A 17,304-nucleotide genomic window follows, 5' to 3' on the forward strand; every position below is an offset into this window, starting at 1 on the left:
CCTTTTTTAAGCACCACATTTTAAGGTGAGATTTTCTTTCTATGGTTTAGTAATACTTCAGACAAGGACATCCTATGATCAGCAGCAGATTCTTAAGTTTACTAAAACATACACAAACTATGATCACACCAAATTGAGAACATCCTACAGGCTATAGAAACAAGGATAAGCTTACACTCATCCTCAAAAACATCCACCGAGATCACAGTACAGTATTTCATTAGTTTCTGGAGTTTCCTGTCAACTTTTTAAACTGTTTTAGATGTTAACTCTTTTAGAGAAATGGAGTAAGTGGAACTTGAAAAGGCATTCATGTGATTAGGGAAGGGGCTTAACCGCACTGAAAAGGACATTTTACAACTTTCGGACTTTCCCCTGTCTATGACAAGGGCTGCTCAACTGAAAAACTGCAAGTTATTATTTATTTGCCTCTTTCCCAAGTCACCAAAGATAACACCTTCAGTAAAGTTCAAGGGCTATTAGTGCCTTAGTCACATACTGAAGAAATAATGAACTATGTAAACAGATTGCTGTAATCTCAATTTAGAACAGTAATGGTATCTGGATCCGGTCAGCATCTCCTGTTGTAACTGAAAAACACGTTCCTTCTCTTAGTCAAGAAGGACTGAACTCATTTTGGAGTTCAATTAGCCAATCATTATCAAACTTCTGGCAGGGGAGGGGAGAATTGGTGGGGAGGAGAGATGGGTAAGTGCCAGACCAAGTTTAATGACATGAAATATTCTTCCTTTCCATCTCTTCTCCAAAGAAGTGAACATGTTCTAGTACTTCCCAGGCCTCATCCACCTGTGGTGCAACTGGGTGATAAACCTGGATGTCTCATCCAGAACATTCCCAAGAGAATAGACCAATATGCAGAACCACACGTTAAAGTTCCAAGCTAAATATTTATTTATGTTCCATAGAAACAAATGGCTTATTTCAAAACTGAAATGCCGTAAGAACAACACGTTGTTTGCTCACCTTCTCAGTAGCATAGCTCCATAAACCAACTGTATGGGAAACATTTGCATCTATTTGAGCCCTATCACAGCAGCCTTCTATTCTTTGTAAGACTTCCAAACAACTCAAAAATACCCAACAGTCCAAAGCTCCAGGAGGAACAGAGACCTGAAGATGAACAAAAAAATTGACTGAGAAATAAACACCAGTTAGCTAAGAATATACATCAGCAAAATACTTTTCTTGATACAACATAGGAGCCTCTTTGAAGAATTAACTCTAAAAAAACACGCAAAAAGAGGCCAACTCTTCACTAGCTCCCAATTAACACGCACACAAAAATCAGTTCATGAAGCCAAAATGACTAAACTTAACAGTGATTATGTTAATTGGATTGGATGTAGTCACCAGGATGAAAGAGAAGCAAGAGAGGATTAACAGGTACTAGTACTCTGAAGTTTCCAACTTTCTGGAAATTTAAGTCTAAGGAAAACAGTTAGGAAAATGTTCTGTAGATAAAATACTACTTCTCCAAAGGCATCAAATCTCACTAACATCGAAATTATCCTTCTGGAATTTAGAAGGCTGGTTGTATTTATTAATTGTATAATACAATACATTGTATTTAGTATTATTAAGAAAAAAAGTAAACAAACAAAAACAAACAAACAAAAACACGACAACACACAAAGCACATTATATATGGGAATTTTAAGTTAGTTTTACAACATGTGAAGTTGTCATTTTAAAGGTCAACATTTCTGAAGTAGATTTTCTGTTTTTAAATGCAGCATGATAACTTATGGAACTTGCTATCACAGTATCAGGCCCGCAAAAGCAAAGTTACTCTTCTAATACAACAGAAAACTGCGTCATGAAACATTAAATTCTAGCACTGTTATACAATCTGGTATTACAGCATCATTTTGATACCTCACAGCCCATGCTTACTGTATTCCGGTGACCAATACCTAAACTTCAGCAATCTCGTTAGATCATCATTGGATAAAATCACTTGTGTAAAGGAATATATTACACAGACTCACTTCTAATAGCTTGAGCTCTTGCACACAGTTGTGAAGAAGCTCCAGTGCTCTCTGGGAAACCTCCCATGGCCTCTGCAGGAAGATTAACAACGTGCACTGGCGAGAAAATAAGTAACTACGCAAGTCCAGTAGAGTAGCTTCTTGATTCTGAATTAGCTCTCTCTTCTCCATGTCTATAGGTTTTCGGAGGATTAGACCATTCCAGCTCCTCACTGGCTGGCAAAAAAATGTCAGCCAGTTTGCACCATCTAAGTAAATAAAATTAACATCCGAGAATCAATCACTGCTGTTAAGCCTTTTTCCACCCTCCCACTTCGAGGTCACAAGCTTGCTTACTCTTTCTTAAATTACTTATCCATGATAAATTCGATGCCTTAACGTTAAAAAATAAATCAGAACAACAGAAATTCCATAGCTAAGTCAACAACTGAATTTTAGAGCATTCAAACCCCATGTGCATTTTGTTTCAATTACATATTTGCTATTAGTATAGTGGCAATAAATTTGTAATCTATTTCTCAGCGATTAATCCTACTTGAAGTTCAAAACAAACAAGCTGTATCCACCTAAGCATTTCTTACTCAGCCGTCATTGATGCATGTGCCCTCGCTTTCAGGTTTAGCCAGAACAAATATATTTCACTGCAATTACTCCTGCACCACACTTTCACCAGATTCATAACACACACCTGATTAAAGATGTTATATAACAACACGCACTCTGGCTAATTAAAACAGTAACAAGTTGATATTTCTTGCACAGTAATTTTTTGTGAAGAGACGGTCGTCTTCCGCAGTGCAGATTAAGCACATAATTGTTAATCACTACAAAACTGAATAGAAATGTCTCATGTAATTTGAAGCAAAACTGGATGCATTTGTTCTAGAAGCTCTTTATTAAGTAACTCAGCAGTGAACTGTGAGAACGGTAACTGCATCCCAGCCAGATCGATACTTAGGTAATTACAGAGCTTCAGAGCTCTGTTTATAATGATAATAGAATAAAAGCAAAATGCAGGTTTTCATTAAAAACTGTTTTTAATCTCTGAGGCCCGAAAGCAAAAAACTGTTTGCATACAACACAAAACAGGGGCATAAACTGCCCAGTGAATCTTCACTGCAACGTACCATCTCCATCTCCCTTGTACACACATGGCACCAAGGCATTGTGCTGTTTTAGCAGAGGCATAGCAAAGAAATAAATACGGTTAACACATATTTACTGCTTTAAGACACTTACCACCAGCCCCAAAGTTGACAACGTACTGAGAAAACAAGGCATCCAGTTCATCATACTGCACTAGCGCATCCTCAAATTGCTGCAGCATCTCAAAGACAAAGGCCAGTTCTTCCTTTTGACACACAAACAAGACAATGAGCCTGTTACTGAAATTAGTTGTGTACAGCATTACAAGCTATCCATCTGCATCTTCAAGTAGCACTTTTTCCAACATTCTTCCCCTTCCAGTAATCACAAACAAAAGAAAATCTGCCACTGTAGTGGATGCACCATTTCCTCTTCACACAATGAGGTTCACAAAGAAAGCTACAGTCATCCAGCTATGCCAGTTAATTCAGTTCTATCCAGATCGTGATTCACTACAAGATACTGTTTATACATCTACTGAAAGTTCAAGTTTCAAAAAAAAAAAAGTTGCTGATCGCTCATCTCCCATAATAACTTCTCCTTTGTTTGCACTGAGAAAACACCACTGCAGTATCAATAAAGGCTCAGCTGTACACAGAAAAGGGAACCAAAGCTGTAGGTAGAAAAAGTCTGAGAAGTAGATGTACCACGTGCAAGTGGCAGCACATGAAATCAGAGGAGACATGAACACGTGGTAGAGTTAGTGTAGGAAAAGAAACTGTTCAGGGACTAGAAAATTCAAAGTAATCGAGACTTTCAGTTCTATTGAATTAGAGTTTCTTGCTTTTCTCTACATCAGCTTAAGCAGACATATTTAGAAATAAAAAAAAAAATAATAATTTCAAGGGCATTCTCTATTTGGGATTACTATAAAATAGACACTTCTCTACAAAAAATCACGTCAGTGCATACCGATCATGAACTAAGCAAAGAAAGCACAGCAATATTCACATTTAAAACCAATTACAAGATTGTCTTTTCACAATCACAGTAATAGGACGCTTATCCAAAATTCAAGAGGAGCTACAGCAACTAGAAAGAGTTTTAATTTGTATCTGCTACTGTTGAGGTTCATAAAAGTTTGTTTGCAGCAGGTTTGTGTTACCTATAACACAGCACACCATCTTTTCAGGCATGCCAATATGAAAAATCTTGCTTTAATACCAGTCTTCATCTTCCCTGCTCTCCTAACTCAAAGAATGAGCAGAACATTAAAAATACCAGAAGGACAACAACAAGCCATTATTAGAACTAGGACTCAAGCACTTTTTTTTTCCCATAAAAAGGGACTCTTACCTGGACCATGAAATACTCGCAGAAACTCCATCCTGGCTCAGTCCTTTTCTCTCTCAAAGTCCTCATGTCATCTTCAAACTTGCCTAGGTTTTTGGTAAAAGACATGAGAAGCAATGTCCTGAGTTTGGTCAGGAAGGCATTCCAAGATTCCTGAGAGCGGGAAGAGTCTTTCAAAGGGTCAGAAAGTACCACACATCTGTAAAGAGATGGATGAAAATTATATTGAGGGAGGTATAAAACATTTTAAAAAAAGCACACATAAATGCAAATAAATATTGTGCACATCTGTCAGATTCACAGTGAATAAAATTGAGCTTTTAATTCAGCCTTAATCAATGGAAAAAAATAAACTGGAAGGGGTAGGGAGGCAGAGTGGTCTGCTTTTTTGTTTTTTTCTTAAACTTTCCCATGTATGTTTATGGTTGTGCTATATTTTATGGAAAAGAGTTAAGTGTTTTCCGTGCAATGAGTATTGTAAAGCTTTACTTTTTTTTTTTTCTTTTTTTAAAGCAAATAATGGATACATTATTCCAATTACTTAAACATAAGTAATGCTGTAGCTAGCAAAGGAAAAAAAAAAAAAGCCTACTGAGAAATACAATTGGCAGAACAATAATTATGTTTACTCCTGGCAGGGATTATGCAAGGCAGAAATCAAGGTCCATTAGACCATATATAGTCAGCCTTTCCCAAGCCCTCAAGCCCTTTAAAATGTAACTCTATGGTGTATTCTTGCAGGTTGTCAATTTGTTTCGCATATACTATGTGTAAGAACTTCCATTGCCTTTTTTTTTTTCTCTAAATAAGCACTTAACAGATGACAGTAACTCACAAATAAATAAACCTTATTTGGAGCATTTCTTTACTCAGTTTTAATAATAATGATCAGAAAAGGAAAAGACATCTTGAAAGGCAGGAAAAGTCTCCCATCCAAACAGAACACAATTTCTGGTTAGAAAAGTAACATCCTATGGCAAAATGATTAAACCGAGCCAACCAAGTAGACAGAAAACAATAAATTGATTCAGAGTTTTTGAACTATTTGCCCAAATAACTTGTAATATGCCAAATACTGTCTAGGTACAACAAAAATACTGCCAATGTACAGCGTGTTATAACGTGCTGACATGCCATCGCTGCCAGCTCACACGAAGGTACAGTGAGTGCTTTCATCTACCCTTTTAAGCCATTCCCCATTATTAGGGGGAAGATCTCCTACTTAAAGTTAACTCTTGAGATTAAAACAAAATGAAAATATAGAATATATTCAGTGCAGTGTTTCAAAATAAGGAAGAAATTATGTATCAAAGTTAGTTTCACATTCACATTTGTTTATCTTTGTTAACTTTAATGAAGGCAAGAAACAGTTTTCTATATTATATTGATCATTATTTTCCTTAGAATAAATCCAGTTTCTTCAGATGTTTTAAGTTGATTATTTCTGAAGGTGCAGTTCTGAAATCTTAGCACACTGCTAAGGAGATCTCAGTATTCTCAAAAGGTTTTTGAAACCAATTACAAACCACCACTAATCCATGAGGAACTGAAAATAAAGTCCTCCCTTTATTGCTTTAAATGATGGAAACAGAGAAGATCCTTAAGTGAGCAAGGAAACTATTACATAGGGAATCACACTAGTGATTCAATCAAGGCACTAGTTAAAGGTTAAGTAGTCTGCCAGTAACAGAATCCTTACCTGTCACTTTGCTTGTTGCAGAAGTCATTTCTTATTTTATCTACTATAGAGGTTCGGGGAAGGATATTTGTTTTGTTCTTTTTCTTGGCATCACTCTCAACTACTACAATTAGCCAGTCCACTGAGTTGTGAGCTTTGAGAACATTCTGCCACTTGGTGATGTCATCCTTGACTGTAGTTTTGTACACTTCCGTGTCCTGGGATGAGAAGTGGTGAATCACCAGATCAAACAGCAAATTTTGTTCCAACAAAAGAAAAAACATAATGATATAGCTAATAGAATCAGAACTGCAGAGAAACAGAATTAAGGCTTACAAAATCTTGCCCAGTTGAGGTGATTTCACACTAATGGGCAGCCAAACTCTACCTCTTTGCTCTCTCACTCCCCCAAGGGGAGAAAATATGAAGAAAAGGGGCTCACCAATTAGTTCCAGGCAAAACAGACTCAGCATAAGGAGATTAATATAATTTATTGCTTGTCACTAGCAGACTAGAATAGTGAGAAACTAAAAGCAAATTTAAAACTCCTTCCTTCTTCCCCTCACACAGCACAGGGGAATGGGCAGTGGTGGCTGTGGTCAGTCTCTAGCATTTTGTCTCCACCACTCCCTCAGGGTCCCTCCCTGCCCCTGCTCCCCATGGGGTCCCTCCCACGGGATGCCGTCCTTCCCCAGCTGAGCCTTCGGGGGCTGCCCACAGGCAGCAGCTCCTCAAGCTTCATCCCCCAGGAGCAAACTGCCCACGGGCTGCAGCTCCGGCCCGGGGCCTGCTCCTGCGGGGGCTCTCCATGGGCCGCAGCCTCCTCCAGGCCACATCCACCTGCTCCACGGGGGCTCCTCCACCCATGGGGGGGCTGCAGCGTGGAGATCTGCTCCATGTGGGACCCATGGGCTGCAGGGGCACAGCCTGCTCCACCAGGGGCATCTCCACAACCCGCAGGGGAACTGCTGCTGCCTGCCTGAAGCACCTCCTGCCCTCCTGCCGCACTCACCTGGGGGGCTGTTTGTCTCACATGTTCTCACTCCTCTTTCCCAGCTGCTGTCTCACAGCAGATTTTTTTCCCCTTCCTTAAATCTGCTCTCCCAGAGGCCCAAGGAGCATCTCTCTCAGGCTCGGCTTGGGAAAGCAGTGGGTACTTTTTGGAGCCAGCTGGACCTGGCTCTTCTCTGACATGGGGCAGCTGCAGCGATCTGCTCACAGAGGCCACCTCTTCAGCACCCGCAATACCAAAACTTGGCTACATAAGCCCAATGCACCAGTTAAGACTGCTAATGTATATGAATTGCTTCCACAAATAATGAAGTAAAATAGAGATTTATATTTTTTAAGACTTAATCTCATGAATAGATGATAACTGAAATAATCGGGCCACATTTGTGCATTATGTGGCAAGTGTGCTGTGCTACTGCAATAATGCTGTTAGACCTTGTTTTTTTTCATGCCAAAGTACTGAGCACAGGTCATTCAAAAGCTTTTCCTCTTCGCACAAAGCAACGTTACAAATACAGCTTATGGCAAAAAGTACTCAAGTTGACAAGGCTTCCAATATATCAGGTACGCATGCTTAAGCAATGCAAACTTAATTGTTTAAATATCATGAAGATTAACTGAAAAATACCAGAGAGGACAGGTAGAAAGCCAAACAATTTCACTTTAAGTCTGAGGATCCAATTTTTCATTTTGCTTTCCTAATACTTACACAACATTCTGTCCAATAAATATGAAGAAAGGGAAAAGTCAGAAGAGCCTTATTCCCCTCTTTGGGTAGTAGCTCCTCTTTAAACTGCACAAAGTTAGATTCTAGATGAATCATCTTCGGAGCACGGCCATACGACCTGCAAAGTTTAAAAACTGAAATTAGGGAATGCGACCTAAGTTGCAGAACATTTTCAAAAATAAAAATTTATTTTGTGGAAGAGGAATGAACTGAAACATTCTGGTATTGGAAACCCCAAAACTGTGCTTACTGCAGTTTGTTAACTGAAATGTGGTATCACTTGAAATGTTACAGATGCTCCGTTTTGCAAGAAGAGGAGCTAGAAGCTTTTCAGCTTTCATTAAGAGATTTCTTCTATCTAAAAGTTTCTAAAAGTAGAAAATTCCAAATAGGAAAATTCCCAAAATATTTTTCTCCCACCAGAACAGTGTGCCACACCAGTCTGTTTTGCATGAAGTTTCATCAAGTTCCACTTAAACTTTACCTATATCCTCATGAAAAAGAGCAGCACATCCCTTTCAAAACACCCAAAGCATATCAAGGCACATACCAAAACAAACCAATGACAACAAAAAGAAACACAGCGCTATTATTATTTTTCTTCAGGGGAAGTTCAACATAGCTGAAGTGCTGAAATGATCATCCTAAGGTGCACGTTTACCTCGTCTTTCCAAGGCAGTTGCCACATTTGATTCAGTTTACAGTAAGAGCTTCTCAGAGCACACACGCACACCTTCCCAAGTCTAGTAACACACTGAAATAGTACAACAAATGTAAATTTACCTCCTCCATTCCATGGGTTCTCTCGGAAGCTGCTGAGAAAGCGTAGGATACAGGGAAGTAAATAAATTCTGATCTCCAGCACCTAAACACGAAAAAGATAAGTTTATCATCACGTGCAAATTACACAAAAGATTAATAAACTATGCTATCAATAGCTTGTTTGAATAAGGAGATGTCATTCTTTCTGCTATGAGGAAACCGGAGTCCAACACTACGTTGTGTTTTTTTTTTTTTTCCTTTTTTTCTTTAAATCATGTTTTCCCAACCTAGTACAACACTTTAACATGGCAGATAATACCTATGCTGTTATACCTTCCTATTACAGTTTTCCACACACCAATGAGAAAACCGCTCTCTTAGGAAGACAGAATCACCCATATAGCTGGTCCAGCTTTAAAAAAAAATAAACAAGCAACTCCTTAGCCAGAGTTAGTGCTTTACTGGGTTCGATTCCTCTCCCCCATTACCCTGGGGCTGCTGCCAGTAGGAAGCAGCCCACTGCTGTTGCTGCCCTCAGAAACACCATGTCTGTTAACCCGAGGCAGAGCTCCTGGAGCTGACCCTACAAGGACACGCAGATCTGGGGCCAGGCTTTAATCCCTTGGGCTTTGGACAATTGCATTAAATGCCAACACCGCTGGAGCAGCTGCTTATACAAAAGGTGGAACAAAACGCAGGACCCACCATAATACACCGTCAGCAGCCTACAAATACCAATTCTTAAATTCTGTCCTGTTGTATAATAAAAAGAAGCCTGATTAAGTGACAAAATCAGCCAAGCCAGGTCTTCTAACATCTGACCAAAGTAGCTGTTATTCAGTGATACAATTTCCTAGAATAGCTTAAAAATAAATAAACAAATAAACGCTCTATTATTAGTGCTCAAGCCTTAAGTATCTGGAAAGTTTCTAAACAAGCACTTTACTCTTCCCTTCCATCTCGCTTTGTCTGAATTAAGCGTACCACACTAAATCTTTAATATAATACCATAAACAAAGGTCTAAAATGAATACCGAAACAAGTATTAGTCATATTGCTAATGCTGTCTCATACCCAGTTACACCATCTCTATGAGCTAGGCCGTGGAGAACTGTTTATTGATTTGCAACTCATTACTGCCCATAGGAAGTGAAATATGGCTCCGTGATTTAGCAGCAGCACGCTGACCAAATTAAAGTGATAGTCCATGAAGCTTCCAGCCTGACAACGAGAAAGCAGCACAGCATAACTCCTGTGCTCTTTCTGTATGCACTTAAACATCTAATATGTGCCCCAAAATGTTGGGGAATGCAACATCTGGAGTAAAAATATTTTTCTGTAACACACAGAAGCTACAAAGGGATAATATTGAGGCGCCCTCCTATTACAGAGGACTACATGCATTTGTATGATAAAAATGCATGATTTGATGATAAAAATGCATTTTATCATCAGTGCAAGATTACCCTGTCTCTGCTGTCCTCAGCACATTTGAGCCCTCCATCAAACCCTACAAATGAGGTTAGCAGTGGGCAACTCCAGCACAGTACTGACACAGGGCAAACACCGGGACTGGTTAGTAGGATCAGCTTGGAAAGGACCATAATTGTTGGCAAGATGCACAGTAATTTGTGAACTGCCTGATTCTGGGGAAAAGGGAAGATGATCACAATAAGCAGGCAACACAAGCACAACCTTCCTGAGTAACAGAACAAAAGTCCTGCAAGATCAGGATTATTTTGGAGGGTTGTTGTGCCAAGTGACCAAGGCTCAAGGGACATGAAGCACTGCAGAGGTCTCATTCTGTTCTGGGTACATCTCTGAAGCATTAGTAGTTGCTGCAAAAATGTTAAATGTTAAAAAAAAAAAAACACTCACACCAAAACCAAACGAAACCCACACGCATGAATTTTCCCTTCCATCTCACTGAATTTTGAATGAAACACACCAAAACCATAAGTGCTCCCTGGAATCCAAAATTACAGCAGCCACCACAAGTCTGGAGAACAAAAAGCTGGAGAATTGCTTTCAAGATTGGTGTTGTTGCTGTTGTTTAAACAAGCAAGCAAAAAAATCACATGCACTGAATACAGAGCCGTGTGGCTGGATGCCTCAGCACCGTTTCAGCACAGCGAGCTCGCTCCAGCAGATGGGTCTTGACACAAAGCTCTCACCCCAAGGACTGTCAGTAATGGGGGGAAAGTACTCCCAGCCAGAGCGCAGAGCGTGATTAGGTACAGCTGAAAAGGAGAAGGAAGGATGGGTAGGAATGGGAAACAAAAGTGATTTTGGGATCCTACCATGAGGAAAATGCAGCAGCTTTTTAGAGGATTTTCTTCTCTGAGCACTGCCAGAATTAAACAAGACCTAAATATCCCAATAGAGATGGTGACTTGGGAATAAAATCCTTTATCACTTAAGATAATTATATGAGGGCATCTTTAGTTTTATTATGTTCTTTGAGTTTGTCTCATAAATATCTTCTAGAAAGAAATCGAACTAGGTTTAATAGATTTATATTGATAATTACACATTTATACACAATTTTAAAATATACTCTGTAACTTCTCCATTTTTTAAGTAAATCTAATAAGTCTTTGACTGTTTTATTTGAATACGGGATTTTTATTTTATTTTATTGATTAGAGTAGGAAGTCCTGCTAATCCATACCCTCTGGAGTACCCATGTCAGCTTTTCTAGTACGTGTATCTCAATTAATCCACTCTCCATCTGGATGTTAAAAAAGAAAAAAGCACATGTGTAGCCTCTTCTCTCTGTCTCTCCTCACCCCCAAAATACAGAAAAAAAGCACAGGAACTCCTGATGCTACTCCCAGTATGGGATGGTTCTGTATGTGAAGCAGCAACGTTTATTTTAACTAACAAAATAACAGAAAGCACTGAGGCTCCAATGATATGCCTTTGCCAGAAACACTCCTGGAGAAAGGGAAGAAAGGAGACAGCATGTATGTGTCCCCTCTTGCCACCCCACAAGACTGAGAAGGCATGCCCTTTGCCTCTTAGCTCAACAGCTCACAAACAAATCTAGACAGACAGGTATCTGTCCAGAAATCACATGCAAATAAAGCACTGCAAAGGCTGAAAAGGGTTTTACCATAAGCCTAAATCAAACAATGAGGCAGAGAGCATAATTTTAAAAGAATTTTTATGACCCAGAAGCACTTGACGTCCCCCAAACGGAGCTCCAAGATGTTTTGCTCAGATGGCCAGGCCAGGCATGAGAGGAACCAAACTAACTCAGACAAGTCTGGATTGTGAAGCTGGCTGGAAAACCTCGTTACACAACTAAGTAAAGAACACACACTGGTTTTATATATCCAGGGACAGGCTGTATCCCTGCAGTGCACATCACAGCCATACACCTAAGCCTTTGGAAAACCTTTGAAGGTGACATCAAGCAAGAACAGAGAGGGGCAACTAGCACCAGAACGCTCTTTGTTTGGGTGGCAGCGTAATGCAAAGCTGACCGAGTGCCCCACTCCAAGACCACACGAAGTTATGCATGGAAACGTCATGTTATTGGGCCCATGTTTGAAGTTTTCTCCATTCCTTCCTCCTCGTCTTTTTCTCTGGCATTCTGGCACATGAATTCAGTGCAGCCATCCCCCTTCCCTCTGCCCCCACAGTCCTGCCAACCACACCAGGACTCCCCGGAGAAGCTCTGTGTGACAGCTCTCTGACACTGAAACCTCAAAAACATCAATATTTTAGTTGATGCCTGCCCCAAAACCACCCAAATCCCCAATATTATTTTTTTTTCTAACACATCCCAAACTTTTTTAGCTGCTGAGTGGCTTTGTGACTGCAATATCTGAACATCCCACAGCCGATGTTTTCCTCTGGAGGAAATTACCCCAACCCACTAACTACACAGGCAGCGTAAAAAGAAAACTCCTGAGGTCAGATGACTGAAGCAGACAAATATTTTTCTTTGATACCGATGCAAAACCCAGTCAGCCGAGACAAAAGGCTCTGAATACCTACAAGAGAGCTCAGTGCCAAGACTACACTTTAGTGGGTTTGTTTAGTTTTTATTCCCAAATATTGTTCGAAGCCAATCTTTCTGATCCCGCTTTTCCACTGGTTAAAAGCTCTGCTATGAATCTTTTTTTCATAATTCATTAGCCTATTATAACTGTATCCATCTAAAGTTTTGAAAGATTTTGTTTGTGCTAAGGTGGTGGGTTTGGTTTTTGAAAGGTCATCCCGCTCCCCAGCCTGGCTTCATTTTCAAAAGAGGGCAAAATGCTGAAACACAAAGACAAAAATCTAAAAATTTTACCTCATTCACTAGTAGCCTGCAGAAGAAATTCCTTTTAGTAAAACGTTGTGTCTTTACTTTCTGCTGCCCCACTAAGTTTATTAAACAGGGGTTTAGGCTAACAAGACTACGCTGCCTCTTCCAGTCTTCCAAGCTCTTCCAGTCCAGAACAGTATCTTTACCTGTAAGCATTTGCTCACACTCCAAAGAGATGTGAAATTCCCCCCGCATCCCCTTCCCTTGTATTAGTCTTTCCTTTTATGCTGTTCTTGTAGATATTTACAAACACTTTCCACTGGCAGGCCTGCAATGGCTTTGCTGATGGTTTTGCTTTTGTGCGCATCTGCCTTGAATGTGCACAGTCTGCACGTGGATCAGATGAAATCCATGCACCCTATTCTCTCCGGAGAGATATATCAAGTCCTTTCTACCAGCAGTATTGACAGCTGAGAACAAATACACACACATGCTATATATAAATATATATATAAAAAAAACAGATGCTACAAGCTGATAAGGAATGCTCAGCAACTACATGGCAATAATTGCAAAAGAACAGCTTGGTAAGAAAGCTGGGAAAATCCTATTAAATTATTTCATTTAGCAGGATTGTCTTCAGCCTTCAACTTGCTCTTTATATGGAAAATGACAAAGTGCAAGAACTTAAGTGCAAGCCAGGTACATAACAACAAGTTCTCCCATCAGAACACTTGGCTGGTATATATTTGCATGAACACTGTGTAAATGTTCCAAAGACTTTTTCGAATTAAATTTAAAATATGACCAAAGAGAAGGAAGCAGCACTGTTTATGTTTCCTAGGAAAGCACTCTGCATCGTCTTAAAGATTACGCCAAGTCAATATTGCAAAGAAGGCACCTCAGTTCAAGATGTCAGAGGCAAACAATCAACTTGCCTCTTCAGATAAAAAACAATTAACGATGGTAAAAACAGTATTTCTACAGCAGTGAGAAAGCTAAAAGCTGACTCGTCAGAGTTTGCAAGGTAATGTGCCACGGTGAGAACAAGGAGCCTTCGTGGTACTCAGATCTAACTGACAGGAACAACCTGGCACTACAAGGGATGCTGCCACTTGGAGAAAATGGGGAAAAAAACAGAGGAACTGAGTCTTTCTGTGAACATACTACTTTCTCCATACTTAGAAAATGAGGTTGTCTGCTTGTTTAGAGAAAACGCCTTCAGGAGCCGTTGGTTTGCAGAACTGACTTCTATTAATCTAAATTCTTCGGCAATACAAATACCTTAAATACAAAACCAATGCAGCTCCATACATATCCCAAAGGAAAAAAAATATGTAATTATTATGGAAAGAGTAGTGTCAAAAACTGCATTTGCTATTGTCATGAATTATACAAGCCACAGGGAAGCTACCTTTTTTTTTTTTTTCTACAGGCCAGAGCCCATATATATTTATATAGGTTGCTGTGTTCAGGACTGTACCAGTGCAGCAAATTATTGCTTTTACAACACAGACAAACTCTCAGGCTGGAAAGCACAACTCTTGGCCTGTTTGTTCCTCGCAGAAGCATGCCTTTCAGAGTACTCTCAAATTTATTCCAAGTAGATAAAAACATGTTTACAAAACATCACTGTATGCATAGCATTGAAAACAACTTTCATAAAAAAAAAAAAAAAAACCACAAATCTTTCTCTTCATATCTCCATTACTGAGAAACCCTGAAAGTTCATAGGAGCATTTCATGATACAAATGTTTACCTGACAGAGATTAACCTATGTTTTGTAGCAAAAGGTAGTATTTCTGTTCCAAGACACAACCTCACTTAACCTTCACTCCTCCTTTATACGGTCTTTTGACCATTTTTAATTATGGCTAGTTTTAACTAAGGGGGGAGCAATTACACTGGACAACTTCAACTGCCTGAAACCAGGGCAACAAAACAAGTTGTATTGGCAGAGCAGCTTCTAATATTGTAGCTTTGAATGTATTTTCCAGCAAACCAAATCTGAGTCAACAATCCCTTTCCTGAAAGGCCACACTTCATCTCCTCATAAATCACCAGCGCTGTAATGGTCAGAAAAGCTTTCCCTCAAGTAAATCGTTTATGTTGAATGCATTTGCTCGAAATTCCATAGTCTCCAAGCAGTCATCTTCACTGGGCAGAGAAGAAAGGAAATTAAAGCAGCTAAAGCAAAATGCACTACCACCATTAAAAGCAAATGTTTTAGTTTAAAAATGATAGCAAGTCACCCTTACTACATTCGCCAGAGAGGTCATCTCTGAGCACTTTTACCCAATTAGCTTTATTTCCTGAACTCAGTTGACTAGGACCAATCCATTGCAATCCACATCAGTAAAGACACTACTGTCACGGTTGTTCACAGCCCCAGGAATGATGCCTGTAGTCCAGCAGCAAGGTGCACACGTGATATATAACATTCACCTTACATCTGATTTGCAGATACGTTGCCATCATAATGTTTGATGATGAGTGCATAATATTTTGCAACCTCAAAATACAGTCATATGTTAAAGTCATAATTATTTTTAAAAGCAGATCATTGGGTTTGACTGAAACTGAAGAAATCTAATGTTTGGAATTATCAAAATTTCCTTGTGCAAAGAGACCAGAGCTCTTTCCTGCATTTAACACCCAAAAAAAAGCAACCCTGAGGTAAAACTACATGTACTTCAACAGGCCGAATGGCATTTTACATATTCCAATCATACAGGATCAGTAAGGACTGATACGCATCTCATCTCCTCTCCAACAAAAGACACACACAAGCCAATTCCAATTCTGGATACAATATAAAACCAGCAAACCTAAAACACTCTCCACTACAGCCTGAGCAGTACCATAACACCAACAAGGATGGCAAAGCTATCCGTTTCGTTTCCAGTATGCACATTTTTCCATCTTTCACCTGAAGTGAAATGGCTTTCAAAGGTGTCTCGAAGTAGATGAGTACTGCACATTCAGCAGAAGTATCACTGACTTCAGATTAGGAACTGCATCCAAAATCAGTGAGAAAGTTTAAGAAGAGCACGTTTATGAAACAGAGTCTGAGGAAAACAGTGTGTATACAGACACGGAGTTCTGTATATTTTGGATATATCTGGATATTTTTCTAAATACCGATATTGAAGACGTTAATCGTCGGTCACAAAAAATAATGTTTACTCTGCGCTAAGCCAACACACAACTGTGAAACAAGTTTCTGTTGCACCAGTGCAGGCTTTGCTGATAACACGCAAACATCTGGTTTCTTGTGCCACCGACAGCATTACTTCTGACCAGCACAGAGTTCTCCGGCCGATCCTGCTCGCCGTCCCGTGGCGTTTGCAGCCTTGCAGCCGTGGTTCACGTGCTGTTTTGGCGTGAACTTTGTGTGCCACCCTGCACGCCTGTAGGAGCGCAGGGGCTCACGTTTTCCATCAGGACCGAGGTCCAGGCGTCCCGGCTGCCTACCTGCGACACCTGGAAGGGCTAATTCACTGCTGCGGCGTGCTGAATAAACTGAGCTTAAACTAAAGCGTGGTATTTACAGATTAAATTTAACATCAGCAGAGGAAGCCTCGTTCCCTCTGACACCCTAAGCACTGTCACACCGGCCAGAAGTCCAGGGCTGGGGTCCGACCGCCCTACTACCTCCACATCCCTCCCTCACGGCCATGCCCCTCAGCGCCCAACGCCCCTCACCACTTCTTCTTACCGACCACCGCCCCGCTGCACCGGGGGGCGACCCCTACTTCCAGACGACCCCCTCGTGTGCCACCAGCCCCCTTTGAGTGCCACCAGCCCCTTTTGAGTGCCACCAACCCCCCTTGAAAGCCACCACCCCCCCGGTTGCCCACAGCCCCCTCCCCGCTGCCATTTTCCTCACGGGGCGGGAGGGGGGGGGGGGAAGAAAGGAAGGCGCCACCGACAGCCGCCCCCCCGCCGCCGCCGCCCCAAACCACCCCCCAAACCACCACCGCCGGTGCCCTCACAGGTGACGATGGGCTTGTTCTCCATGGTGTAGATCACCGGCGGCTTCTCCCCGCCCTCCTCCTCCTCGGCGGCCGCCGCCGCGCCGGGGTCCATGAGCGGGCGGCGTCCTCAGCCGCGGCTCCCCCGCCCGCCCGCCGCCATGGAGACGCCGCCGCCGGGGAGGGAGGGGGGGGGGGCTGCCGCCGGGGCTCCCCCCCGGTGCTCTCCGTCCCCTTCTTTCGCCTCCTTTTCCCTTCCCTTCGTTCCCCGCCGCTCCGGAGGGGCAGGCGCAGGGCCCATCCGCTTCCTGGAGCAGCGAGGAGCATTACCGCTTCCGGGGAGCGCCGCCGCCGCCGCCCGGCCGGCAGGGAGCGGGGCGGTGGGCGGCGAGATAGGGGGGAGGCTGCTCCGTGCGACCCCGGGTGGGGGGGTTTTTGTCTGGAT

The 17,304-nt window shown here is 41.4% G+C and overlaps 1 protein-coding gene across 1 annotated transcript in view; it reads right to left on the reverse strand.

Moving 5' to 3' along the window:
- Window positions 1-17,132, reverse strand: part of TRAPPC10 (trafficking protein particle complex subunit 10) — a 39,662-nt gene extending 22,530 nt beyond the window's left edge. The window contains exons 1-8 of the mRNA XM_084521184.1: window positions 16,881-17,132; window positions 8,648-8,729; window positions 7,847-7,982; window positions 6,148-6,344; window positions 4,452-4,647; window positions 3,249-3,360; window positions 2,010-2,257; window positions 985-1,131 (exon numbers count right to left, since the gene is read on the reverse strand). Of these exons, the coding sequence (XP_084377310.1) occupies window positions 985-1,131; window positions 2,010-2,257; window positions 3,249-3,360; window positions 4,452-4,647; window positions 6,148-6,344; window positions 7,847-7,982; window positions 8,648-8,729; window positions 16,881-16,974 (1,212 nt within the window). The 5' untranslated portion in view covers window positions 16,975-17,132. The remainder of the gene's footprint in view (window positions 1-984; window positions 1,132-2,009; window positions 2,258-3,248; window positions 3,361-4,451; window positions 4,648-6,147; window positions 6,345-7,846; window positions 7,983-8,647; window positions 8,730-16,880) is intronic.
- Window positions 17,133-17,304: the final 172 nt, after the last annotated feature.

This window comes from Aythya ferina (assembly GCF_964211825.1).
Source record: "Aythya ferina genome assembly, chromosome: 1".
In the NCBI taxonomy this organism is placed as follows: Eukaryota; Metazoa; Chordata; class Aves; order Anseriformes; family Anatidae; genus Aythya; species Aythya ferina.